At 42.0% G+C, this 27,721-nt stretch overlaps 1 protein-coding gene across 7 annotated transcripts in view; it reads left to right on the forward strand.

Moving 5' to 3' along the window:
* Nucleotides 1-26,181, forward strand: part of GPRIN2 (G protein regulated inducer of neurite outgrowth 2) — a 38,465-nt gene extending 12,284 nt beyond the window's left edge. For 2 of the 7 annotated variants that reach the window (XM_038140597.1, XM_038140596.1), the window contains one exon: nt 21,964-26,181. In XM_038140597.1, the coding sequence (XP_037996525.1) occupies nt 21,980-23,770 (1,791 nt within the window). In that variant the 5' untranslated portion in view covers nt 21,964-21,979 and the 3' untranslated portion in view covers nt 23,771-26,181. Of the gene's footprint in view, nt 1-1,155; nt 1,254-6,777; nt 8,096-21,963 lie in introns of those variants that run through there. The other 5 variants (XM_038140600.1, XM_038140602.1, XM_038140599.1 and 2 more) reach the window with 5 other exon arrangements.
* The last annotated feature ends 1,540 nt before the right edge of the window (nt 26,182-27,721 follow it).

Consider the following 27,721-nt stretch of genomic DNA (forward strand, 5'->3'; position numbering starts at 1 on the left):
CTTAAAAGCCTGGGAAGGACTGTAGGGAGATCTTGAGGGTGAAAGATGTAAGAAAAAAAAATTAAATGCTAATTGTAGGAAAAAAGGAGTAAACCTTTCATATAATGAAGTCGTTCTTTCATATGGGTAAGCAATGCCTTTGTCTTTGCCCAGTGGCCAGGAGGTGGCCATCGGGCGCCATCCTGGGGCTGTCCCTGCTGGAATTCCTTGGCAAAGGGCCCCACAGGGCCGTGCTGGAACTGCCCGACCTCCCTGGGACCCAGCTTCTGGCTCTGCCGGAGCAAACGGTTCAGCGTGACCAGGAATCCACTGGGGCACCATCCCACTGCAAAGGAACTTGCTGGAAACAGGCACTCTGCCCATTCTTACCCTGCTTTTGCAACAAGTAATGAGGAATGCCTGATCCGTTTACAGAGTATTTATCTAGTACGGGTAGTGTCCAGCATGCATCAAAAATACATGGTGATGTCTCCTAAGTACACTCAATACCGTGGGGTTTGGCTCCAAATACTTTTGGTTGCAGTTGATATAAATCAGGTTTGCTCTGTGTAGGAATCCTCGATACTAAGGGTTAGAAATTAAATCAGCTCTGGGGTACTTAACGAGTGTCATGAGGGCAACATTGCAGCAGCTGTGTGACCTATTCCAGTGGCAACAAAAAAACCCAAAAAACCTAGGCAAAACAGTAACAAAAAAAAACCCAAAAAAGCCCCCCAAAAACAAAACAAAAAACCCTGCACAAACCAAAACCCCCACAAAAACAAAACAAAACCAAACCTCCAAACAAAATAAAAACCTCACAACCCAAAAAAAAAACCTCAAAAAGGGTTGATCTGACTCCAATCCTTTCAAAACTCTATGTTAGAGCCTAGCCAGGAAGGGATCAAATAAGCTGATGTGGGCATGTTTTGTGTGGTAATCACTAGAGTTGTGACTGCTGCAGAGGGAATTCTGCACACTGTTCCTGTGGTTAGCTCTTGACTTAAAATAGATGTGAGAATGTTCTAGGAAATACAAGAAATATGAGAGAGATGAAAATAAATCTTTCAAGCTAGGAAGAATAAGTGTCATTGACACGGGTATTGTTGCCTTGCTTTACTCAGAAGAAAATAAAGAAGTCTAAATGCTAGATAGCAGTATTTTTTTTCTCTGTAGGAGCTAAGCAAACAATTGCTGTGCCTTTCCCAGCCCGGTCTCAAATGGGACACGCTGTGGTTGGAAATGCTAACCTGAAGGACACCTGCACATCACAGGTGAGCTTATGACATGACTTCATTGGTATGCATGGGGAAAAACACCACTGGTTTTGAGAAATTTAACTGATACCTTTTTTTCCCACTGCCAGCATAGTTTTTCTCAAAGAGAATGAACAAGATCTCTGACAACCTGTTTATTGGGCAACCAGGGGTTGAAGGATGGGAGAGAGTTAAAGGAGATTTTCTTTAGATTCCTGAAACCTCTGAGTCAGTATGTCCATGAGCAAAGGTTACATAAACTAATAGATTAGAACAAGAATTAGTTGCATAAACACTATTACTGCATTTCAATCTGTCACAGAGTCAAGCCTGCAGATTATTGCAGGCAGAGCTAGCCTGGGGCTTACACTCCATATTGCTGGACTGCCTCTGACACTGGGTACATTTGAAATAGCATTGTTCTCTTGCTGTGGGGCTCCTTTGAAATCTAGGGCTTAGTGCAGAAAGCCTTATTTAGTATACAGTGGGGCTGCTCTCAGCTCTTGTCTAATTTGGGATGTCACTCTGGTGTATTGGTTGTACAATAATTCTGTCTGTTTCATTAAATCAAGGATCATCATGCCTCTTGTGTGACTGGTTCTCTATAGGCAGCCCCAGGGACTAGATCCAGACCCTCTTCAAATTTCCCCCAACTTTCCTGAAGCCTCTGCCCCTCTTCCTTCCATTATACTGTCTCCTCAGAAAATCCTGGATGAAGTCAGGGAGACCAGGATTAGCAGCTCCTGCTGCATGGGGAAGAAATGAGGATGGATATGTTACCCAGGCCTGTTGTCCAGGGAAAGGGAGTCTGGATTAGGAATTTTGAGTGGACTGGAGCTGATTTGCAGGCCATGAGACATTATGATGGCTGTGGTCTGAGTTGTTTGGGAATATTGCAGGTCACATGGGAAAACAAAGCCTTTCTTGGAGCTGCAGAGCTGCGTTTTTTTCAAACTGCATGAGGCAAATTATGTCCCAGTCTGCAGAGCTTTCCTCTCGTGTAGTGTTTTGCTTTGCACTTTCCCCAGCTTCTTGCTGGTCCCATTTCATCATTTTACATGTGGGAATTGAGGCATCAAAGTTCAAGTCTTTATTTAGATGCTTAACTCCCATTAAGAAAAGCAAACTCTCTCTACAGCAGGCTTTGTTCAGAGCCCTCAGCCCTGGGCACCAGTTAACATCTACAGCAGACTCTCATACTTTGTTGTTCAAAGACCAAATAATTTTTTTTTAATGACACTATTTGCAAAAGTAAACCAAGGACACTTAGTATCTACATGAATGTAGTTTTGAATAAAAAAGATTCAAACTTGCAAGAGTGTCCTGGTGGGCAAGTCACACAAGGAGAGAATGAGTGGTGCCTTCTCAAAGTGTGGTGTTCTGTAGTGGGATTTTTTTTCTGGAAGCAGGCCCTGGGAGCCCTGCCTGCTTATGTGGTCCTGGCTTCCCTCCTTTGCAGTTGAGTACAGAACAGATGGAAGACTAGCAATCAAATGCAGGGCGAAGCTGAACATGTGACTAAATTATCAAAAGGCCAAAGCCCTTATTGCATGAAAGGCAGCTTAAAGCTACCCCAAAACTGGCTAGAAGGGTTGGTTGCCTTTTTTTTTTTTTTTTTTTTTTTGGTGCAATTATTTATTGCTTTCTGCTAATGGATATTAAAGAAGTGTAGGGAAGACATTCTAGTGGTTGTGCATGGGAGGAAATGACATCTGGGAGAAGTAGAGCAGCAGAGTGTCCATGTGATACTCCCCTGATTTAAGAGGAGATGTAAGGTTTTGTGCAATATCATCTTTGGCTTATTGCAAAACATGCTTAAAAAAGGGAGCTTGTTTTCATTCTCCATAAGCTACCGTTCTATTTGTTTGATAACCAAACTAAAAATAGGGCTTTTTAGAGATTTGCTAAGTCTTTGAAGTACATGAGATTGATTGTTATCAGTGGGCTGCCTTGCTAACTGGTAACAAGGTAAAATAAAGGAAAAATAACTGGTCTGCTTTGTTGAGAAAACTGCTCTTATATCCAAGATGAAAAAGAAAGGAGATGACAGAGCTCAAAACCACCAGTTTTCACAGGTCTAAAAATTCTGACAGCTTTCAAAAAGATTAATTCTGCAAAGAAGAGAAGTGAATCTATGTTGCTCCTTGAAAAAAGTCATGTCAGTAGTGTTACAGCATTATTCCCAATGAAGATAAATGTAGGTGACCTGGCAGATTTCATGGAGACTTTGAGATAAACCCACACAAATCATCTTCCTTTCCAGAGAAAAAATAAAATTGCAGAATAGAGGCTTATTCAGAGACCATGCCTGCTATAATTGGGATGTCTAACCAGCAGTTGTCTTCTCCCAGGCACAAAAAGCAGAACTTGTCATGATGCTTGTTGGATAGAAACACTCTACATAGTGTTTATATTTATACCCAAAACTCTGTATGGAGTGTTTGTAGACAAATTAGGTTGACAGATGTGTTAGACATGTGGCACATAGCCTCATGGAATGATATTTGTGGTGATTAATTGGGATGTGTTGGAAAGTTTGAAGTTAATGTGATATCACTTACCTGACAGAATTGCTTTCTTTATAAAACTCCGTTAGAAATAACCCTGCTGTTTATGTCAAATGGAAGGTGATGGTCAGTTTCCTGTTTTTAAACAATCTCAGTGCATTTCAGTTGCCTTGAGTGTGTATGTGAACACTTGCTATGCTTGCTCCTACCCCTGACTGACTGGAATTATTTTAGGTGTCTGAGAATAAGCAAAAACTGAAAAGTGGTACTGCATACAGAATGCCAATTTCAATAAGGGAAAAGTAATATCTGGAGTGGAGAGCTTCTGACTGGTCATAGGCATAGAAAAACTTAAATTTGCCCATGGTGCATTAGTTATTATCTTGAAGGCTCTCCCAGACTGTGCTAAGGGGCTGTTATTCTTCAGAAACATTCAAAAATGCTTTACAATGGAGAAATCCAAAACCTGATCCAAATTGGCTGTGGCAGATGACATTCAGGCAAATGAGCAGTGTTACCCACAAGACAGCATATTGTTCCTGGAGGGCTGCCTTATTGTGGAAGATTAGAACATATCCCAGAAATGCATTAAGATAAAATCTGCCTGGTGGAAGGTGCAGTTTCACTGGCTTAAGTGGCTTTGGATCAACAGACAACAAATATCAGCCTTGGGGGGTTTCCATGCAGAGCCTCCAGACAGAGATGTAAACAAAATGCAGGCAGTGTTTGTGGGCACTCAGACCTGCCCCACAAAGAGCAGCAGAGCTCAGCAGGTTCAGGGCTGATGGAGGAGTTCAGAAGGCACAGTCTGGGTGGGTTCAGGTCACCCACCTGGCAGGACAAAGTTGCTCTAAATGACAGCAGACCTGGCAGTGCAAGAAAATACTGTGGGCTTATAAATGGCAAGGGGTGAGAGGAGGGCTTCAGTACCTGGTTTTAGGAGGCACCAAGCAATCAGGATGGTTTCCCTACCCCATTTCCTCTTCTGAAGAGGAGTGGATGGCCAAAGTGTGCCAGTGGATTTTAGGTTAGATAAAGGGCTTTTGGGTTAGGGCTGGACTTCTCTCTTGAATGCAGAATCCCTGGTTGCCTGGATGGAGACTGGCAAAAGCTGGCCTGCAGATCCAACAGCTCTGCCTGGGTGGTGCCCTCCTTCAGCAGGCAAGCAGAGCTGACTGCCTCTCCTCACACCAGGTGACTCAAAGTCAGGGGGCTGGTGGCTTGCTTTCGTATGAGCTCAAGCACCCAAATCAGTAAACAGTAATTTTGAAAGCTTTCTTCCATGGCTGGGCATAGGGCTTTAATTTCATGGAATTAGACACATTCTCACATGTCTGAGCCCTGGGTGGAGTTCTCAGGAAAACATGAATGCTAGTCAGCCACAGTGACAGAACAGTTCTGAAATCATTATTGTGAAAAATAATGCTGTCCTTCTCCTCAAAAGAAATTCATCAGCATTGTCTGGATTTGGCCTAATGGATCTGTAGGCTACTGATTTCTCAGCTTCCTTTAAAAATCAACTTTCTTAAAGAAAGATACAAGAATAAATTCTCCAGATCTGAATTTGAGGCAGTTTAACACCTTTTCTCATCAAAAAATGTAGAATGAGAAAGCTGTATGCCAATTGCATTATGGATGCCCAGATTTGTGACCTGTTGATGTGAAAGTTGGTCACCAGTGTCTTCCAGTAAGCACATTTTGATGCTTTCAATGAAATTAGTGAACCTTGCTGGACAGAGAAAATCTGGGACAAGAAAGCCCTGCAACTTCATTCCCCTAAACCCTTTAGGGGAAAAGCTAAGTGCAGTATTGCCCTCTCATTTTGTCTTTTACATGTTCTTGGGATGTCATTTGGGCAACCTGACACTCATTTGGAAGATGCATTGGAGTGGAAGGGTCGTCCTGAGTTGCTCCATGGCTTGCCACTGGCACTGGAACAATGTTGGAGTAGCTATAGGTGCCAGGGGTGTGTGTCACCATGTCAGCCAAAGGTCTTTTGCTGGAATGAAAAAGGAAGATGTAGAGCTGCCTTCTCCCTGCAGCACCACTGCAGTCCCATACCATGGGATGGGAAGAGTTGCCTGGGCATGATCCTGGGCCAGCAGGAATGCTGATGAGGATGTGCTGGAAGGGACAGGTTCAAGGAACTTCTGTTTCCAGCCTGGCAGAAAGGCTGTCAAGGTCAGCACAAAGAGCTGACTGCAAGTGCCTACTCTGCCTCGCTGCTGTACCACATGGCAGGTAAAATAATGCAGCCAGAAAGCTGCTGCTGACCCGTGCATGGCTCTTAACCCCCGAAATGCTTCCTGACCTGCAGCCTGAGGGTGTGATTGCTCAGTGAGTCTGTGGGGGAGTGCATCTTAGGAACAAAGCCTGGAAGCACACAGGAAATTACTGTTTTTGCAGCCCATTCTGAAGACTCGGGGAGCAACTGTACATTCCTAAAAGCACTGGGGAGGGGTGTTGATCCCTCTCTCAGCTGAGCTAGGCCTGGTAGGAGGGTATTGGTGAAGGAGGGTACTAGGAGAAAACGAGAACTGCTGGAGTGGTTTACAAGAATTATTAACTGCTTCCTGAACAGAAAGAAAGAGGACTTGAAAGGGTTCTTTTCAGATGTTTTGGCATCGCTCGCCTTGCTCCATTAGAGATCCAACCACCTTCCCTTGTGTGAAGTTCTAAGTGGAGGTTATAGGCCAGAAAGGAATAAAAGCAGCTCACAATGTGGAAACTTGGAGAGATCCTTGGGAAAGGACTGAGTGTAACCCCTCATAAAGGTGAGCAAAAGAGGAGATTCTGTACAAAAATGGGCCACTGTGGATGGGGATGGGACTCCTCTGGTCACATCTGTCCTTGGTATTCCCTGATGCACCCCAGGTCACGCCTGGCAGCTTGGAGAAGCTGTGTGCCTGTCTCCTCAAGGCAGGATATTCCTGCTGGGTGAGGATGGGGTGGGGGATACCCAACAGCAGCACCCTCAGCACCCTGCCCATGCCTGGCTGAGCCCCTGTGTCAGGCTGAGGGCGAGGACACAGCGCTGCAGGGAGGGCAGGCTGGCACAGCCTCCGGCAGCCTGGGATCCCCTGAGGGCTGCAGTACTGCTGGGGTGGGGATGGCCACACTCTGTGGGCAAACGTGAGCCCAAAAATACCTGTGCCAGGTGTGGGAGAGGGGGATGGCAAAAGTGGGAGCCTTGTGGGAGGGCAGCCTCAGCTGCGAGCTCCACGATGTGTGTTGACACGAGCTCCTTGGAAGTCACTTTGGTTCAACTAAGATGTGTGTAAGTAAGTGGAAACAGGTTCTGGAAAATGGCTTGCAATAGAAGATGGTTTCTAAATTGTGTCCTGTTTGGCAGAATCTGGAATCTCTCTGTAGCATACTGCTTTTTGCACTTCTCCCTGCTCAGCACAAACAATCTCACTCTTTGCAGTCCATGGATACATCCTTGTTCCCAGTCTGTGCCCACAGGACAGATGCATTCTGGGCTTGGGGTTTGATTTGTTTACTTTCTGATTGTTCCACATTGCCAGCAGCAATGGGTGTTTCCTTCTGGTGATTTCACCTTTATATGAAGGCTGATACCCTCACATACCAAGATGCCTTGGCCCAGAAGTCAGTTCCTTTGTATACTTTTTATAATTTTCCTTTAACCCTTACAATTTTATTCCTCCCCCTGTGCTCCTCCTCTTCCTGCCCCGTGTGCCTCCCCTCCCTGTGCTTCCCTGGCGGCATTGCCAGCTCTGCACAGGCCCAGTTTCTCTAATCAGATGAAGCTGCAGGATTATCTCTCTCCCTCCCTCCTAGGCTCCATTTTATTTCCTCTCCAGCCAAGGGGGGAGCCAGGAAGGGGTGCCACGTCGAGGCAGAGGGAACCCCATCTCCCAGTCTCCTGCCTTTGATGCTCTCTGGCAATCCCACCTCCTTCCCCTTATCATATGCTCACCTTAGTGTCAACAGCATCAGGCGGATCAAGGAGAGGAAATCTGAACTCCTTGGGCTTTTGTTCTCCTCAGATTTCTGAGCATCTGTTTTTAAATACCCTCCAAGTAACTTGTGCAGGGAAGCTGGATGTGCAGTCTCTGAGTGGGGGGAAGGTAAGGACCACGGCAGTTCTCTGTCTCCTGTAAGGACACCGAGTCCTCTCCGCTCTGCCAGGAGAGTAACAAAGCAGATGAGAGGAAGGGAAGGGAGAGGAGCTGCACAGAGACAGACCAAGGCTTCTGTAAGTGCTGTCTTGGCAGCAGGGGGTTGATAGCTGCACTGAAAATCCCAGGAAATGGTGGCTTTCTCTTTTTCTGAAATGATGAGGAACTGTGACTCCGAGCTTTAATTGAATTTAATGTAGTTCTGTAGAAGGTGGGTTTTTTTGTGCTGATGTCTTTCGCTTACATGTGTATGTGTTTGTCTTTTGCTAAATATTTCCAGAGTATACATGTCACTGTTTCTTTGTGGGAGAAAAACCCCATAAGCTTGTTCACCTGCACATCTGTGAGTTTATGAAGATGCTTTTTGATTATCTCTTGTGTGCATGTTAGTGTTTGGATACTAAAAATAAGAGAAAAGTATAAATTTTATTGCTTTAAATTTCTGCCTTTTAGTACTAATGTGCCAGAGAATCGTGTACTTTCCTGTTTTCCACCATGTGTATCACATATTTTTTAAATTCCTAGGAATATCCAACATAAGAGAAATGTGAGGAATATTTCAGTGCTTTCTGCATATCAGCTTTGTTTTGCACTTTACCTTCCTAGATAAATGGTCAATTGCTATTTAAAATGGCAAATAAAATTTTTCTCTTAAACCAAAACATGTTTTTCCCAAAGTCCCAAATTTGATTTGGTTTGGCTTTTTATTGTCACTAGATCAATATTTTATATCAGAATCCTTAGAAGTAGAAGACTATTTTCTGTATGTGTTGTGATTAAAGCAAGAGTCTATGCTGATGCACTCCTGGATTTTAGGGGAAGAGGGAAAAGGGAGGGGGAGCAAGCAGTTATTTCCATTTAGAGAACTCTAAGCATGAAAGCTGATGGGAAAGGAAAGATAAAATAAATACATTTTGCAAGATGTTGATCTCAGAGATAAGTGAGATGGACCTTATATAGATCAAAATCTACCTCTCTTCCATTGACTCATGCTTTTAAGTAATAATCTCATACAAAATACAAAACTATCAGTGCTTTTCCTGCACCAGGAGATTGGTGAAAGCTTGCAGATGGTTGTTTGCATGTTTTAGTGTATGTCTGAATGTTTGCAGGACATTGACTGTAGTGGGATCTGAGTTTAGAGACCTCTGCATGGAGTCTCTGTGCAAAACAATTAGGTTTTGAGAAGTTTTCATTCAGGAGGGTGGGTTAGAGGAGGGCTTTATGTTTTCATGCCATGTCTTGGTTACTCCATAAATACTTCTCCATTCACTGGCTTTTGTTGACTTTTATTGTCCAAACACTTTATCTTAACTGTATTCCAGGGAAAGCTGGAATTGCAATTTAGTTTATCTGACAGTTGTTTTGGGCTGCTTAAACAAGAGCAGTAAATTGTATATGGCCTTGTAGTGTCAGAGTTAGTTTATAATACAAAATGTGGTGAATTTCCATCAGATAACCATGTCAAGTCCACATTTTTCCTTCCATTGTAAACTATGTGTATTCAAGCTGCACTTGAAAAATAAGGAGGTATGAGGGAGGGTAAAACAGAGGAGAATTGTTATTGAGGATCATTAGAGTTCTGAAGTTTGATTTTATTTCTTTCTTTCTGTTAGGGCAATGACAAAGGGTGAATTTGAGGTAGCTTTTAACCACTGCAGGTGAGCAGAGGTATTTGCTTGTACCAGTGAGATAATGTTACACCTGACTGCAGGCAGGTTTTTTCTGAGTAGAACAGCAACAATGTCCTGTTTCTTCTCCAGTGGACTCTCCTGGAGGTTAGAGAGACTAAATTGCTCATTCCTTTGCCCTGGAGTTAATGTTTTTAGATGAGGATGGAGTGTACTTCACTCTGCTCCCTTGTATTTGAATATTGCAAACTGTTACACATTTTGCAGGAGAATGCAGCCTAGGAGAATTAGTTCCAATGCTAGAGACTTGAAAGATACCTGTTAATAGTATTTGTTCTGCAAGTATTTTTTCCAATGAATCAGAAAAAAAAATTCTTATTTTTCTTATCATACCAATATTTTTGCTGCAGCAAGTATCTTTGGCAGGTTTGTGCATTATTTCATTGCTTCTAGTCTCAAACCATTTTGGCCCAAGAGCAACAGTCCAGCAGGATTCATAGGCTGCAAATGATGTTGTATTTTACTTTCCTTGTCAGCCTTGAACTTTTTTTTTTTTCCTTATATCATTTTCCATGGCCATGAGCCACGCCATAGGGACTGCAGGCACTGGCCTTTTAGTTAATTCTTGCAGCTTCATTGTACAGGAATAAGAGTTTTTTAACTGGTGTAAACAGTAAAGCTGTATGCATACACAGTATCTCTCTGGGTTATTCAGATTCTGGAAGGTGTGAATTGAACAAACTTTCAATAGCCTTTTTTCTTTTTTCTGATGGGGTTGGGAGCAGCATTTCAGTTGTGAGAGAGAGATCTTTTCTGTGAAAGCAAAATAAGGGGGAGAATGAAAATAAATGTTAAAATAAATGTTGGAGTACAGTGGTCAGGAATATCTGCACAGGGGATACAATGAGAAGGCAGTGAACTGAAAGACACTGCTGAGCTTTTCTCTGGTTAAGATCATTTGATGCAATATTTCCTATGGATGCCTTATCACAATCGAATTAATCTATAGCTATGCAGCTTGTAGTCCATCTGCATGTTAGGAACTCTCCTTTAGGAGTATTTCCTGAGATTGTTGGGAAGAAGATGGCCTCTTCCATTTAGAAAAATTGTTAAAGTTCTTCAGAGTAAAGTTCCACTCTGAGCAATTATCTTAAGCAACAGGAACCACAAAAAATATCACTTTGGGGCTGCTTAGGTAGGTGCACTTAGAGCATGGGAATTGGGTCAGGCCAAAGAAATGAAGGTGACATCAGCCAGATCTTTCCTAGTTTGGTATGTGAGTTATAGCCAAGCATCATTCTGCACCAAAAAAAGCTTCGTAAGAAAGATCACCTTTAAACCGGCCTGTCCCTGTGTGGGGAAGTTCTTGCAAAATGATGGCTTGACTTGTGCACAGTGTGGATTTAATACAAAGCAGAGAAAGGAGCAGGAGTCTTTCTCCATCTGCAGAATATTTGCTAATTAATCTTTAGCAAGGGCACACCTGAGTGTGCAAATGAAGGTTAATGGGATTGAGCAGTTGTAAGACCTTCATTTGACTTGCAGAGCTTTACTCCAGTCAACAGTGCAGAAGACTGACAGAAACCAGTTCATCTGAGCTGAAGGGAAAGATCCAACTCCTTTCTAGCTCAAGCTAAGCAGCCCTGACAAGGAAACTGGAGAGATGATGAATGCACAAAGCCACCCTAGCTCTCATAAACTGATTTATTTTTTTTTAAGAATTTTTAAATTATTGCTTTCTGCAGAGAATCTGCTGGGAAAGTTCAGTGTTTATCAGTGTCTTCTTGAAACACCAAGGAAAAACAGTTATAGCAGTTTTATTTGGTTCTCAATGGCCTCTAAACTGTGAAAGGGATGGCATGATTTTGATTTAGTAACAACAGAGGTGCTAGAGGATTGGAAAGAAACTTTTGCAGTCACTGTCTCTTTCCTATAGATCACCTTTGTGCTTCCTTTCCAAAGTCATTCCTGTCTCAGTAAAAGGTGCTCAGGTTTCAGTAAAATGTACAGGTTCCACAAATCAATTAAAAGTGGTTCAGGATTGCAAAATGGCTGCACATTTCAGCTTCTCAGGTTGAGAAGGTACATGACATTCATTGGCACTGAGGGATAAAAGCACGTATTTATGAAAAGAATAAAAAAAAAGCCATTTTTGAAGGGACCTTGTGAATTCATCCATTCCAGTCTCCTGCTCAAAGCAGAGACAGCTATGAGGTCAGACCAGATTTCTTAGGGTTCTGTCTGTGTGAGTCTTGAATATGGTCAAACCAATGTCTGAAAAGCTAAGAATTCCTGTAGCAGAGCCTTTATTCTTTATAATCAGTATCCTGTTGCTAGCAGTTAACAGCAGATGCCTGAAGAGTTATTCTCTAGTTGTCCATGTCACACAGGTGGGATCTTCCTCAACCTGAATGATGACAGGAACTGAATTGTCTTGTGGTTCTTGAGTTGTTTCAAATTTATACCTCAAAACTTTGTGATTCTGACATTATTACATGTTAACAAGGAAGTGGAGACTTCTGCAGCTTGGTTTATGATTGAGATTAACCAAGAGGAGGGGAAATTTTTTTGTTTACATAGGGTGTAAACATTAGTTCTAGAGGAACTCCTTCACATACTTGGATTTGATGAAGTATTTGCAAACTTTAGTCTGCTGCTTTGGCAGTTAATTTACTCTGTCTTGGGTTTTTTCTCCTTACAGTCTCTGGTATCAAGCCTTGGGAGGCAGGGGCTCTCCTCTAGCCAAGATGTAATGTTTTTGTCCTCTCAGTCCTGAGAGAGTAGGGAAGTGTTCCCTTCCATCCCTTTCAGATGTTCTCTGAAAACCATAGATAATAGTTCCCCACATGGGTCTGATTCCACCACAGATGAATTGGGACAGTTGCTTTTCTGACAGACAGAAATTGCACTTTGACATATTGGTTTTTTATGACAAAACACCAAGTTTTAAATGAAAACTTCCTATTGCCATATTCCTTGTTTAAATAGTTTTAAAGCTACCTCATACTACAATGGCAACTTTTAATGCTATGAAACACAATTAGCTAGTGCCCTTTTTAGTTCTTTTCAATACTCAGCCCCTTGGATAGAGGTTGCCAGCTCTTTTCCAGCTTAAGGATATATAAAAGACAGCTTGCAGTGTGAACTGAAGGCTTAAATTAGTCACAGAATCTCTTTTTCGTGAGAAATTCACCACAATAAATAAAAGCCTACAAGTGCATGTGGCACTGCAAGACACCGTGGTCTGCAGTTGTGACAACTCTGCTTAGAAAGTTTAATGAAGCTGCTTATAATAATTAATCATTGCTACTTAATACACCGTGCATATACAATATACATGTTGTCAGCACGCATATTGTATAGAGACTGTATACATACAACACCTAATTTGGGAAACTCTGCTGAGTTTGAGTATTTGAAATCCTTGAGATTACTTGTGTTCATGATGCTGGAAAGTTGCAGGGGGTGCTTTAAACTTATGCTTCTGAAGCACAGATGGTATCTTTACTGATAAGGTGAGTTTTCTGCAAGTGCAACAAGAACTTCCTGTAGAGATGCTCTATTTATTTCTTCCAATCCAAATATTACAAAAGGAGGGCCAGAATACATTATCTCCAGCATCTTATATTTAATATCTTTTATTCTAGGATTTGAGAGTGCTTCACAATCATGAATTAAGCCTTTAAATACCTACATCAGGGGCTTCTGCATCTAATCTGTGAGTCACAGATGAGTAAACTGAGTCACAAAGGGAATGACTTGCTCAAGGTCATACACTATGTCAGTGACCACAGACAGAATTAGAAAGCAATTGTTTCCTCTTTCTAATTACTGAGCAATTGGCTTTTCAGTTCTGGAAGTCAGTTTTATGTCAGTCCACAATGTCAAAGTCAGTCTTTTCTCTGCCACTACTGAGAGCAGCTTCTACAGGTAGATGGATTGTGGTTTTGAATTCTTTTCTCCAAGGTTTTCCATACAGTTCATAAATGCTCTTATTTAAATAAAGAATTGAAGGGGATTTTGTGGCCCTTGTATGGTCTTCAGTCACAGGGGGAAACAGGGGAACAAGCAATAAAGGTAAATTTCCAGGTTTTGCTAGGTAAGTTGCCAGATTTTTCTAGATAGGAAAGAGATTCAGCTATCACATGTTGAAGAATAATGAGCCATCTTTAATTATTTTGGCAAAGCATCCTTCAATCCAATTGTCTAAATCTATTGTCTTTATCCTCTGGAGATGTTTGGAGACCTTTGTTTCTATCACCATTATTGCTGCTTGATGCTGCTGTAGGAATTGCCATCCTTCAGTTAAGGATGATATGTGAACATGAAAAGCTGCTGTGCTTGTGGCTATGTTTGTATATTCAGTATTCTTAAGGCAGATTTGGGCTTCCTTTGTCTGCCACTGCAGCTGGTTGTAAAGCTTTTATCTCTGTTGGCACAACACTGAGGCAAGGGAGTGAGCTTTATGGGGAGGCTGGGCACGTCAGACACGCTCAGCTCTGCGCTTTTCTGCCTCCTTGCAGCCAGCACAGAGCACACTCACGGACTGTGCACCCTGTGACACAGGCTGGGACACAGCTTTATCTGTCACAGGGGTGCTCACCTGGCAGGGAGGGGTGTCCCACTGCCCTCACACAGAAGTGCAGTGCCATCAAAGCTGGGATGCCCATAGGGCAGGGGAGATAAGCTGAGTTCGTGCCTTCCCTCTAACTGTCGCTGTTAAGCTTTCGAGCAAACAGCAAAAATTATTGATTGAATATTTTCTACTCAAACACATAAATTTGCAAGTAGATATTTGAATCACTTAGCCCCTTTGGGTGGAGTTTGTTGGATGTGCAAACTGCTGGCCTCTTGTGCAGGTTGCACTGATATCCAGCTGTACTCTGAGATTGGAAGGAGGCTGTAAGCATGCTTCTGGCTTTCTGTATGATTTTTAAGTTCATGCTGCTGCCCAGGAAGCTGTGATTCACACAGTTGGCAGGCTTGGGCCTCTGACAGGCAGAGGCTTACTGAGCAAAGCTATGGCCATGTGTTTCTGCAGAGTTCCAGGTCAGTGGGGTTGCTTTGAAGCTGGTCTGCTCAGGGCTGAAGAGTGGGTACAAAAGTGGAGCTCTGAAGAGCGGGAGTTCAACACTAGACCAATTCTGTCTCTTCCAAGTTGGAACATGTGAAGGAATAGGATTTGAGCCCTTGCTGTGAAGAGGAAAAGGCTCACTAGGGTCTGTCTCTGAAACAAATCCAAATGCGCATAGGCCACTGCATATTTTCTACATTAAAGATGAATTCCTAAAGAAACTATCAAATATTTTTGTCACAGGACTTCTGCAATACCAGTGGATATCAGTAGCCATGAATTCTTAGCAGCATAATGCTGGCATCTGAATTAACAGTTTCATTTTGCTTAATTCTGTTCTGCTTAAGCTAGAAAGACAATTATATTAATATGCCACTTCTTTAGGCATGCACTATTCACTGTAAGCATGATTCTAGGTCAATGTTGCCTGCTGTCGTTGTATTTGACTTTTGTTAAGCCCCAGCTGGTGAAAACAGCTGATTAAATGACCGTGTCGTCATATTTAATTTGTAATTAAAGTTTTAAGTCTTCTAACTGAAGAGATGACCTTTAAAGAAGTGAGCTGTCAAACAGTAAAAGTGAGCATCAAAACATGACTGTACAATATCTCTGTTGGGTATATTGTAGCTTAGTTTGTATGCTGAGGCAGATCTCCACATGGAGATATAGTAGGAGTAATGTTTTGCTCATAAAATTCTGCTAAAAAAAGATAAGTCCAAGAGATTTTTGAAGTTGTTTCTGGGAGAGATGATTGAATAAAAAAGGTGGCAAAGAAGACATTGCATGTTGCAGTAGTAAATCATGTGGTGGTGTCGTGTCCCAACACATGGGATGTCCCAACAGTGTCCCAACACATGCCTCCCTTGTGACAGAATGCTTCTCTCTCTGATTTTCCAATAATGTATTTACGGCCTTGTGAATTGTCCTTCCTGGAATTCAGCTAAAGGTGTCACTGAAATTGTCTCCTTTGGTTCACCCTTATCAGGCTCCTCTCTCCTGGCACTTTCATTTTAGTCTTTTTTATCTTTAGAATTCAGAGTTGTCAGCTCTGCTCAGGCTGTGCTGGGGCTCTAGGCTGTCCCTGGTCCTTAAAAGAGAATGCTGACCTTCCTGCATGGCTCTGCTAAGCTGTTGGGATAACTCTGTGCCAGTGGCCTTGTCGTTCCGCACTGAGGTGGATGCATGGGCAAATGTTGGAATCTATCCACTTTCTAATGCGGTATCTGTTATCTCCTGTGGTATTTGTTATCTCCTGCTGAGGCCACTGGGAAGAACCAGGGCACCCGTGGCACCCTCAGTGTTTGGGGAAGAGATCTCTGCTGTGCCCTCAGGAAGCAGAGAGCCAGGGTTCATTAACACTTGGGGTACAGGGGGCTCTTCTCTCTGAGTCTTGTCACCAATCACTGCAGAGATACCTGCCCAATGTGCTCGGCACAGCACAGGCAAAAGACAGAAGTGTTTTAGGAAAGCCTGGCAGCCAAAGCAGTAATTAGCAGAAACTAACGAGGCTGTGACCGGTGGCCTTGTAAGGGCCAGACCTCTGCTTTGGCAGTGCTGAGCACTGTGGGTCGCAGCTCTCCTGCTTTCATGTTTTCCAGCCTGCCAAGTGTACTCGCCCTCCCCCATGTGAATGGTGGTCCCAGTGCCATGGCCCCACTGTCCCCTGTGCCTCTTGCAGTGCAGAACTGGAAAACGACCCCATTCCTTTGCATGCAAAATGTGCGCTTGCCTCTTGTGTTTGTCTCTTGGTATCTCTGGATGCTCAAGCCAGTCTGTCCTGTAGATCTGGCTGATACTTGGAAATACTTAGGATGATAGAAAATATTTACAAAAGGGCATTAGCAGATTAAACTGAACAAGGCATGGTTTGTTTATAATGCTACTCCAAAATGGAAAGCCTACAGAAAGATGATGGATTAAAGGTTAAGTGATTGGGGTCTCAACCTGAGTCTTTATTAATCTAGTTGACCAAATTTAGAGAAATTATTTTTTGTATTGACAGAATTTAGAGAAAATTTTTTGTTCCCTGACAAGTGATACCTTTCCCCTGCTGTAACTCCTCTGCTTATTCCTTTCACTTACACCTCACCAAAATAAAATAACAATTAAAAACAGCAACAACAAAACTCCTAATCTCAGACACTTGAATCTCTAAGCTTTTTACCATGGCTAATCCTGTTTTGCCAATGCCTCTCGAGTGGTTTGACTCCCCCCAATGTAGATGTTAGTGATTACTGTTAATGAACTATTTCCTTCAGTAGTAGTAGTAGTTAGGGAGAGGCCATCAGATCTCTTAATGCTATCATGCCAATCTTTGTCTAAAGCAAAACAGATCGTTCTTATCTTGTGCAAGTAGTTTTCCATGTGGGCAAGCAAGGACAATTTTTAGACAAAAGCACACTGGTTTTTTTTTTTATGGTATAAGTTTCTGTAAAATTGGTACAGCTCTAAAAGAAATGAGTATCATATTAGGTGATATTCTTTTTAATGCCATATTGCCACATTAAACATGTATCTTAGAAGTTTAGTCATGGATTGCAGTAAGGAAGCCACATTGCTTATAAAATACCAGGCCTGAAGGAGAACCCAGTGTGAATATACTGAATTGCCTCTGGTACCTGAGGGAGCTTGGATGTTTGGGCAGCAATGCAGGTTTTCCTGAGTACTGTCTTGTGCCCCAGACAAGGGTCAGCAGTGTTTATGGCTGGCCACTGGCCCTTAGGGTGTAATTAAAGTTCCATCATTTTAGCCATATACTGCTCTTAACTTTCAAATTTATAACCATGGTGTTTGTAATAAGATTAAATAAATTAAGAACCTGTATCTAGCAGCCTTCTATTCAAGTATATTCCTTAAGTTAATTAAAATGACACTATTCTTCTTGTATAAAATGTAATTGTGTTTGTCTTGGAGGTTGGTGTTGCAGAAGTTCTGTGTTTGCTTTGCGGGGCTGATTATTGCACAGCAGGGTCAGAATGATGCAAATGAAGGAGCAAATTCTGGACAAAGACCTTGCAACCCCCTAACTCTTGTCAGAAAGTGTCTTCTCTGAAAGGGCTCATGCTGCAATGGAGGGTCCTGGTCAGCATCCAAAAATAAATCATCATCCAAAAATGTGGTATGGATCAGATTGCTTACCTTTTCCAAATTCCACATTTGCATATTAGTGCTCTCACCCCTGAAACTGGCTTTGATTTTATGACTTTTTTTGCAGTCAGATGCTGATTTTGAAAGCATAAAATTAAGAAAAAATTTTTTTTTCTTGTATGATCAGCCAAGTGAAGATGGGTCAAACACAGTTGCAGTCATTATTACAAATCTTCTTGACTTGTGGGTTGACCATTGGAGTTATATAAAGAAAAAATAACTGTGGAAGATTTAGAGAAGTGTCTGGCCATGCATGCATATTTCTAGTAAATAGTGTTGCATTTCTCTGACTCTTCCCAAATTCTGCAGCTAACTTGTGTTGTTCAGCATGTCAGGTGATTCTCATTGCCTCACTGTCTGCTAACTTCCTATAGTAACAAAGTACTAAACGAGAGCTCTTAAAAAAGAGGGAAAAGGACTTTTTACGTGGACAGATGAGACAAGGGGAAAGAGTTTCCAACTAAAAGATGAGCGTATTGTCAAAATTTCAATTAAAGTATGTGTGCAGAGTACAAAAATACCGAAGGATTTTAGAATCATGGTCAATTTACAGTGAATGTCTTTCAATTGATAACATACATTGTATTTAATATTTTGAGACTAAATTTACTGGTGCATTAAATAGGTCAAAACTTTAATCATAAGTCATAGCAAAATACACATTTGTTGCTTTAAAGTAGTTCAGTGGAATTAGTGAAAGCAGCCTAGATCCCCTCATAAGCTATCTGAAGCTAAGCCAAAAATAGTGGATGTTAATTCCATTTCTATCCTAATCCTTTCTCTGCTTGTCTAACAATTTTCTATATATTCATAGCAGAGTATTTGCCTCAAAAATTCATACTTTCTTATTTGTGTATTCAGGTGTGAATTTCCTTTGAAATTTCAAAGCAAAATCTTTCAGACAGACTCGGAACTTAAAGTAGATATTTTTAAATAAAATTCCTTTCCTATAAGTTATATTTTTACATTTTAAAAATGAAAGTTAAACCAAGCAGTCTGCTCTGCCCAGCACGCACAGAGAAAGTTGGTTTGGGTGCCTATGTACCCACAAAATCAGTGTGCTTCTATGCATGCTTCATGTGGGTAATCCATTCCTGATTAGCTGATTCACAGAATACAAAGGTGTTGCATGGCTGTGACATTGCAGAGGCTCCATGTTTTGGGGTTGGATTTTTAAAAAGTTTGGCACCTCATTCTCTGTACGGGACCCAGCCCCTCACTGGCAGAGGTGTGGGGAGGACAATCCAGTCCCTTCTGCTTCCCAGCCTTTCCCAGAAGCCATGGGCTGGACCCTGGCTCAGTGGGAGGTCTGGCACCTGGGGAGGTGTGTGTGCAGTGTTGGGCCTCTTCTCAGGGTATTTTTGGGCACCCTGGGCAATCAGTGCCGGCAGTGCCTGTGTGAAATGCAGAGTTTGGGAAGGCCCAAGGCCATAGGAGAATGGTTGCAATGACGCTAGTGTGGAACACTGGTCTGTCTGAGCAGCAATGTTCAGATGCTGTTGGGAGTAGCTGCTTAGAATATTCTACATGTATGTGTGTAATATATGCCACATTGGCCCATGTTCAGTCACAATTTCACCTGCAGGGGGGCAAAAATAAATTTCTTCCGAGTTTTCTCTGGAGGTTTTCTTGCCAGCATCACCCTGGGTGTTGCTCTCATGATGTCACTGTGTTTGGTCTGTTTCATCCACCTGAATGCGTTGCGTGTGAGGTGACAATCAGTTTCAAATGCATCACTTCTTTCAGTTGCAGAGGCTTCTGCAGCAATCTCCATTGCTACACAAAGAAAGCAAACAGGGCCCTGGCTTCTGTGTACATGTCTGTATTTGAATGCTGTAAACTTTGTAAGAGAGACCTTCAAGCTTCCTACAGCCTTGCACCATTTGTAACAGGATATGTTTGACGCTTCCTTTCACCTGAGTCTCAATATTTGTGTCTGAGGATTGCCATTAGTAAGTGTTGTTTCATCCAGGTGTGTGTGAGAGCCTTTGCAGGTGTTATCTTTTAAAGAGATTAAATGTAAGGTTTTCACCTTGTAGGCAGCTATTGCTCTGGTGTTTAATCCTCTTGACTCCTTTGAACCCTGTGACAGACTATACTCATGTGCAGAAGTGACTGCAGGAGAGGTGACACATGTGAAGGATGGGAATTCACCTTTTTTCTGCATACAGTCCAAATTGTAGCAACCCTGTGCTAGAGGATATTGCTGCTGGTCACAAGTCCCTGATACACAACCCACAATGAGAATTTTTTTAAGAATGTGATTGCAAATATTAATTTTTTTTAATGTTGTTATGCTCAATTTAATTTTATGATGGCAAACAGCCAACACAAGTGGATTTCAGGTGATGGGAAAATTGCAGCCTGTTAGCTTGCCAACGTTAACAATGGAAATGAAATTACTTACAAGCACTGATAGCTGCCTGGGTCAGCTGTAGAGCTCTTGGTTGGCAGAGGGAGCAAAAGGCATGTTCTTATCTGTTACACTGGTACGTGACTCTTGAAGCCTGTAAATATCACTTTAAAAGGATCACATAGAGAGTGTTGAATGTGAGCCCTTGCAGCCACGGTGTCCTTGATGGTAGGAGTGAACTTCCCTGTTACATTTGCAGAGTGCTTTTGTTCACCATGTGTATGTACCTTCCCCGTTCCACACATTCCTTTTTTATTGTAGTGATACAGTGCACAAGAAATTATGCAGGTTTCTGTGAGAGACCTGCTAAGGAGGCAGAGTGCATAGAGTATATCTGAGGGAAAGCTGTCTTAGATGAGAAAATCTGGCTTTCACTCTCTACATCTGCACAACAAAATATCTGGTAGTACTTGGCCTGGAAGCAATGCGCAAATACTCTGGATCTTTCTGTTCAACACAGTGAGTTCTTGTAGAAAAAACATATATGTATTTTTGTGGGTAGATACAGATATATATGAGCATATAAAAATACCTTTAGTTGTACAAATGTTGCAACACCTCTGTGACACCAAGGCAATATGTGTAGTCAATCAGTGGAAGATGTGATTCAATCAGCAAAAATTTGGTGAGATTCATAATCTTCAATCACAACTCCCCTCAGATGTGAAATTGCTAACATAAATGTTAATAATGTCTAGGGTACTGCACCCACTGGTAGAAACAAGGGTTTTATAAAAATAGAAATGACTGGGCGCACTATAAAAAAGGACAGAAGAGCTGCGAGGCTTTGGCTAAAGATTTTCTTGTTTCATTTTTACCCTGCCTCTGGTGTCATGAGTGCACACCTTCCACAGCCAGCATGGACTTGTGGATTTGCAAAGGTGAGCAGCCTGAGAGCCCAGAGCATGCACCCTTAACAGAGGCAGTGCTGAGAGAGGGGAATTTCACCTCCAGCCTTCCACTGGATCCTTCTTTGCAGCCACCTCCTGTGGTGCCGGAGGTGAGGGCAAGCTGGAATGCTGCCCAGCATTATTTGTTCTGGGAACACTGGCAGTGACCCCACACTGGCTTGGTAGAGGTCATTTCCTTGTTTTCATGCCCTTTCTGTCACAGGGGTTCAAAACAACTTTGTTCATATCTGCAGTACACTTGTGTGGGCTCGGGGAAAACGGTGGGCTGAAACAGTGATCTTCTTGTAACATGAAATATCAAGAAGCTTGTTAGGAAAGGTATGGGGAAAAGGAGAACTTGTTTAGTTGTTGCAGCTTCAAGGTTTAAATGCTCCATCAGTGACTGGATAGCGTCTGAAATGACGATGTCAAAAGACTGAAAAGTAAACTTTTTTTTTTGTTTTGATGATAGAGTTAACATCATTGGCTTAATGACCACTGTGATGAAAAGCTATCTAGTTTGAAAATACTTGTGTCTTTGCTTAAGTTACATGACATCTCTGGATGTCCCAAAAATGGCTCCAGTGAATTTGGGGAGAGGATACTTGGTAATGTTGAGATAGTTATTATTAAAAGGTAGAAACCAAGGGGGATTTTTTCCTTTTGTGTTTTATGAATTGGAAAAAAACCCACCAGAATTTCAAAAAATCCTGTATCTAATTTAGGGAAAAAACTCTTTGGGGAAAGGGAAGATGGAAACTGACTGGTCTGAGTACGCTTAGACTAAAGTACTGTACTTTTTAGAAGTTCTTGTGAACTGTGAAAGGCAGGAAGCCCAAGCAGAAGGTCAGTAGAGATTATAGTTTCCAGTACATTTATTTCCTACTTAAATTGTGTTTTTTTCTTTTCCACCATTTCTTGCAGATCTCTCTTTTTTGCCATGTCATCTGACAGCCACCAGCTCCACACCCATTGCTACCAGGACTCACTAAGTTCTACTTGTCACAGTCTCTTGAATGTCAACAGTCACCTCCTGTCCAAGAGCTCCTCAAATCTGGCCTGTATTGGGCACTCGAGGAGTTTAGAGGAAAGGCAAAACAAACAGGAGCTGAAGAAAAGCCATAGTAGCACCATCTGCCATATCCTGGAAAACAGGAGTGATGCAAGGAGTGTGCAGAGTCCTGGATGGTCTTCCTCACAGCCTGGGATGATGGGACTTGGATCAGAGGTCCAAACCATAAATGACCAATCAGCCAATGATCATTCAGAGGGAAGAACTAAGAATACAAACCATGTTCTTGTCACTGAACAGTCCTCAGCATCCTGGGGAGTGGGGGACACTAAGATGTGTGTGAAGAGCAGCACTGCTGAGAATGTTTCTTCAACTTGCTTTGTTCACCAGCAAGACATGTGTAAAATGGAAGAATCAGGAACTGCCCTTCAGAGAAGCCACTCAGACCTAACCTGCAGCTGCAAACAGCAGGCTTATGTCACTCACATAGAAACCAGTGCTACTCACTCCAGCCTAAGCTCTTCTGGCTGCCGGCATGGTCCACCAGTGGCTACAATGTCTTTCCAAACTCAGAGATATGGATCAGAAACAAATCAAAATACATCTCACTATCAAAACTTTGTGACTCATCTTCCAGTCCTACCTAGAGACCAACAAGTACCCACAAATACCTTTGACAGTGGCAGCATTCCACGTAACACTACTGTTTACACAGATCCTGGCACATTTCACTCTGCTGTTCTAGGACCCCACATGCCTGGAAATGGTTTCCCAAACAGGACAACGTTCAGTCAAGCCCCTGGAATTATTCATGGTGGTCTGACTTACGGTAATATTCCAAACTCTGCGTACTCCCCCATGGTGATGACAGTTCACAACAACTCAGCGGGGCCCTGCAGTCTCAGGCAGGATGCCTTGAAGGCAGATGCCACCATCCCGGCCTATTGCCACTCCTTGCCCATCCCATCCATCCAGCTCATCCCGCGATTGGTGTGCTCTGTCAGTGAGACAGGAAAAGAGCAGGCAGCACCTGGCTACTTTCATTCTTTTTCTGCTTCAGACATTCTGACATATCCTAAGCTGGTGTCTTCAGTAAGTGAATCGGGCCTGGATGCCAAGAAAATCCTGAAGTGCTGTAACGTTCCTGAAGAACAACTGCAACCTGCTCCGCAGGAGAGAGCTCCTCCAGAGGCCAAGGCTGCCCGTGTTGCTCTGAGCAGCCAGCAAGGTGCAGACATGGCAGTGACAACTAAGGATATGTGGACTATGACCTCCATGAATGACATAACCAAGGGCCTGAAACCGGCTCTGGAGCGCAGAGATGCCGAGGTACAAACTCTTCCAACCATGGAATGCAAATCGGTGGCAACGAGCCCAGCAGCTGCAGCAGAAGGTCACTCGCATGTGTTCCCAGAGGTGAACCTGGAGCAAGGCTTGGAGGCCCCCAGATCTCCAGTTCGTGAAGTGAGATGGGATGATGAAGGAATGACGTGGGAAGTGTACGGGGCATCTGTGGATCCAGAAGTCCTCGGGGTAGCCATTCAAAAACATCTCGAGTTTCAAATAGAACAGTTCCAGACAGAGCCTGCTGAGGCAGCTGGGAAAAGTAATGAGGAGTCACCCGCTGAAAAAACTGGGAAAAAAAGGCCTTTCAGGACAATGATGCATTCGCTGAGATATCCAAGCTGTTGCGCTCGCTCAAGTACTGCAGTGGAGTGAGCACAGCTGTAGGTGTAGGATAGCTGTGCTGCTTTTAAACTGTACATAAATGCTGACTCTTAGGTGTGAACACAGTATATGTGGACAGCCCCCATCAGGACAAATGGGAAAAGTGGAGTGGTCATCAAATATGCATTAAAGCAAGGAGAAGTCCACAGCTGGACCATATAACAGAAAACATAATATTATACTTAAATGATGCCATCCAAATGCTCTTGACTGTATTTAATGTAGCACTGATTCCTTCTACCTTAGTTTTAAGCTGTATTGTAAGGAATGGAACTTTTTTTAAAATGATACATCTTTTTGAAATAATGATGGCTTTTTTCTGTATTTTAATAATTTAGGGTTAGAAAAAATGCTTTAATCAAAGTTAGCTTAAATCACATTCCGTTAAATTGTTTTGGCAGCTGTTTTGCTGTCAATTTAATAATCCTGATATAAGCCCACTTTAACTGTAGACAAAATAACAAACTAGTGTAATGTTTTATGACAAAGAATTGTAACTTTTTTTCTACATTACTGTGAAGTAATTTCAGTGTTGCTAGTCTGAACTCTTCCCTTAGCAAGCTCATGTACGGTTGGAGAACACTCCATCAACTTTCCAATTAGTTTGTAGTTATGATGAATTACACTCTAAACATCCAGAACTTATATTTACCAAATGATTGACACAAATGTACCGTGTTACCAAAGATGACTGATGCAATGTGGATTACTTACTGAATGCTTGTTCTAGACACCTGAAATGGAAGCTGTTCAGATTAGTCTGTGGCACCACCATACCCTATAACTCACGAGCAGTTTTGGTTTGCTTATATTAAAAGTCATTTCCAGTGAGTTCTTTTTATCTGCATCTATCCTGAGCAGTGGTTATTTGGCTCTTGCATAAGCCACAGGGGACAGTTTGCATGTAACCTTTGCCTGTCTTGTGTTCCCTCTCTAGTCTGACGTCAGGCGTCTGCTGAAAGTGAGACCTTGTGTCTTCCCCAAAGGACAGTCCTAAGGTTATTCTGAGTGCCTTGGTCATTTGGGCAGCTTAAAGATTTATTTTCTTCTAGAAACAACTTCACAAACAAGTTTTCAGTGAGAAACCTGTAATTATAGTGTAAAGCAGCCATAGTGCAGGGCCTGTTTGAAGTAAAAGGTTTGTCAGGGAAGCTGAGAATACTATTTCTAGTGTCATTTGTGCCTTTGGTGAATTCCTAAGATTCTTGGGGAAATGAGATGTGCAATATTTTTTTTTTATGAGAGAAAAGAGAAACATCCATTTCTGTCTCAAAGGAAAATTTGCAATGTCTGAGAATTTACTGCTGTGAAATTACCAACTCTTACTTTAAATGTGTGGAGTTGTGCTTTGTTGGTTTGGTTTGGTTTTTGTTCCAGTAAGTTAGCAGACTGATGCCATGATGTTCACCTGACATTTGCATATCAAGAGGAACCCTTGGTCATTAGGACAGCTTTAAACTTTCACCTATAAAATCCTTAAATGTGGGACCTCCTAGTTGGAATGTCCTGTGATGCATTAATTTAATGATGTAGATTAGATCAAGATCAAATTTTCACTCCTGGGCAAAGAGCTGGCTCCTGTGAAATTCACCTGGTGTTCAGGAGGCTTTGTTTAGACCTTGGGACTTGGGCCTCAAAGAAGTCTGACCTCAAAATGAGTTTTATACAAACCAAGTGTGAAGCCCCTGGAATAGAATGCCTTACTCAGGATGCCTCTGCAGCTGTGAGCATCTAAGTTCTGCTAATGAATCTGAATGTTAAAATTCCTTTTATTGAACCTTTAGTAGGAGGAAGGAAGTAATGAGTAACTAATTAAAACTATTCTGCTGTTACTAAAGTTTAGCTAAGCAGTTTCTGTACAGGCTTATTTTATGCTCCAGAATACTGAACATTGATTTTTTTTCCTTTCTTCAAACTTTACACTTTGAGAATTTTAAGCATTATAGTGGTATAAAACCTTGTGCTGTCTGTTAGCTTGTCCTCGGGTGTGCAGGAGAATTCAAGATTTGAAGAGTCAACCTAAAGCTTTAAAATAGCAAGAGTACCTTCCTCCCATGGCTGTTGTAATCCATACTTTATTTGACATGTGGAAAAACTGTATTCTCCTTCCCACCCCTGCTGTTCCAAGCACCTCTCCAAAATAAAGCCCCCAGCTGTAGAAGATGATATGATAAGAGCAGCATCAAACTGGTCAAAAAGAGAGTTTGCAGCAGGGACTGGAATAATGCCAAAGTCCTTTGAATTCTTTGTCTGTTGTGCTCCAAAACCTGGAACAATTCTTGTATTTCATACAGTTCTGGTGTCAATTACTTATGGTTTGTGCACTGGTATGACCTGCTACTACAGTCCTAAATATGATTATCATTCCTGAATGAGAAGAATAAATTACAAGTAAAGGCAAAGGATACCAACTATTTGCAAGTTCAGAAAAACAGATGCTCACTCATTACAGACATTCTGAATCTTCATTTTATTAATCAGGGTTGCTGTTATTTACAAAAAGTAGTGTTTATGCCTGAGGACTTTCTACACTTTTGGGAAGGCTTAAAGTACAAGAATATAATGGAAATCTGAGAAAAATATTCATCTGATTATTAGCTTCCGGGATAAAACAAGTTGTTTTACATGTACAATCGAAGTCTTAAAAAAAGGGTTATTTGAAATAATTTTGCATTTGGGTTCAGTTTTTAAAAAAAAATCAAATGCAGCCATTTTGTATATTAAGTATTCTCTGTTAAATGTTGCTCTTGTAAATGTGAAAACTCCGTTTTTAATGTTTTTTAACTTAGGAAATTCCACATCCCTTACATTCTACTGTTAATTATAAATATAGTGTCAGGAAAACTCACTCTAGATTTATAACTGAGTGGGTCAACGCTGAACACAGATGCTTGTCAAGCTAGGTGAAATAGGGTGTATTATTTTCCCAAGCCCATTTGAAGACCAGTTTGCATTGCACCATGCTGCCTCCGCTCCCCAGCCTGAGTGCTCAGGTACCAGCTCCAGCTGAGCAGGCTGGGGCTGCCTTTCCCAGGAATTCTCAGGGAGGGATGCACTGGCACACTGGGTGCTTAATGCTTTTGTCTCAGTGTGCCTTCTTTACCTTAACATGCACGAACAGCCCCAGTTAATGCAGTGTTTTGGATATGTTATGATGTCATGTTGTCCCTAGACACCGACTAATGTCTCTAGAAGGATTTCATTGTACATTGATACTGAGGGCTGAGATTGATAACGGGCTGAGATGCTTAGCTCAGTGGCTCAGCAGAGATTGGAGGCAATTGATACTAATATCAGTACGTGCTAAAATAGTTCTGAAAAGGTGTTAGAAGAATTAATTTCATTCTGAAGTAGTGTTTACTGTTATTCCTAGAGGAGAGGCCAAAACTGTCGGACATTTGGCACTGACCATTATCATTGCAGTTTCAATTTGAGATAATTTTGACTGGGGTTAAATATTGAAATAGAAGGTATTATTTTAATGCTTTAAATAAAAACCATCCATAGTTAAGTCAGGTCTTTAAAAAAAGCTAAAACAGCACACTAAACAGTTGCTTAGTCATTGTCACATCAGTTACTATTACAATAATTGTATTTGTTTGTTTGGTCCTCACCTGAACATGTTTTGCTTTAGGAACCCCAGTTCCACAGAAAGCCTGTCTTCCTTCCAGATGCAGCTTAAGAAATCTTTTGCTGTACAGCTGAGCCCAAAGGCCCCACAGAACAGCACTTTTGCACAGTCCTCTGGGACAGGGGCGAGTGAGAAGAGGAAAAGGCAGTCAGCTGTTCTGTACTGAAATGTAACCAAGATGTTTCAGGGAAAAGAGCATCTCCACTGTATGGACAGAGCAATGTGTTTCTTCCTGATCACTTCTCTGCTTATCGCCAGTAAGAATAATGACAGGCTGGACTAATTGCATTATTGGATAGACATTTAGTCTT

This window comes from Motacilla alba, chromosome 6, assembly GCF_015832195.1.
Source record: "Motacilla alba alba isolate MOTALB_02 chromosome 6, Motacilla_alba_V1.0_pri, whole genome shotgun sequence".
NCBI classification, from domain to species: domain Eukaryota; kingdom Metazoa; phylum Chordata; class Aves; order Passeriformes; family Motacillidae; genus Motacilla; species Motacilla alba.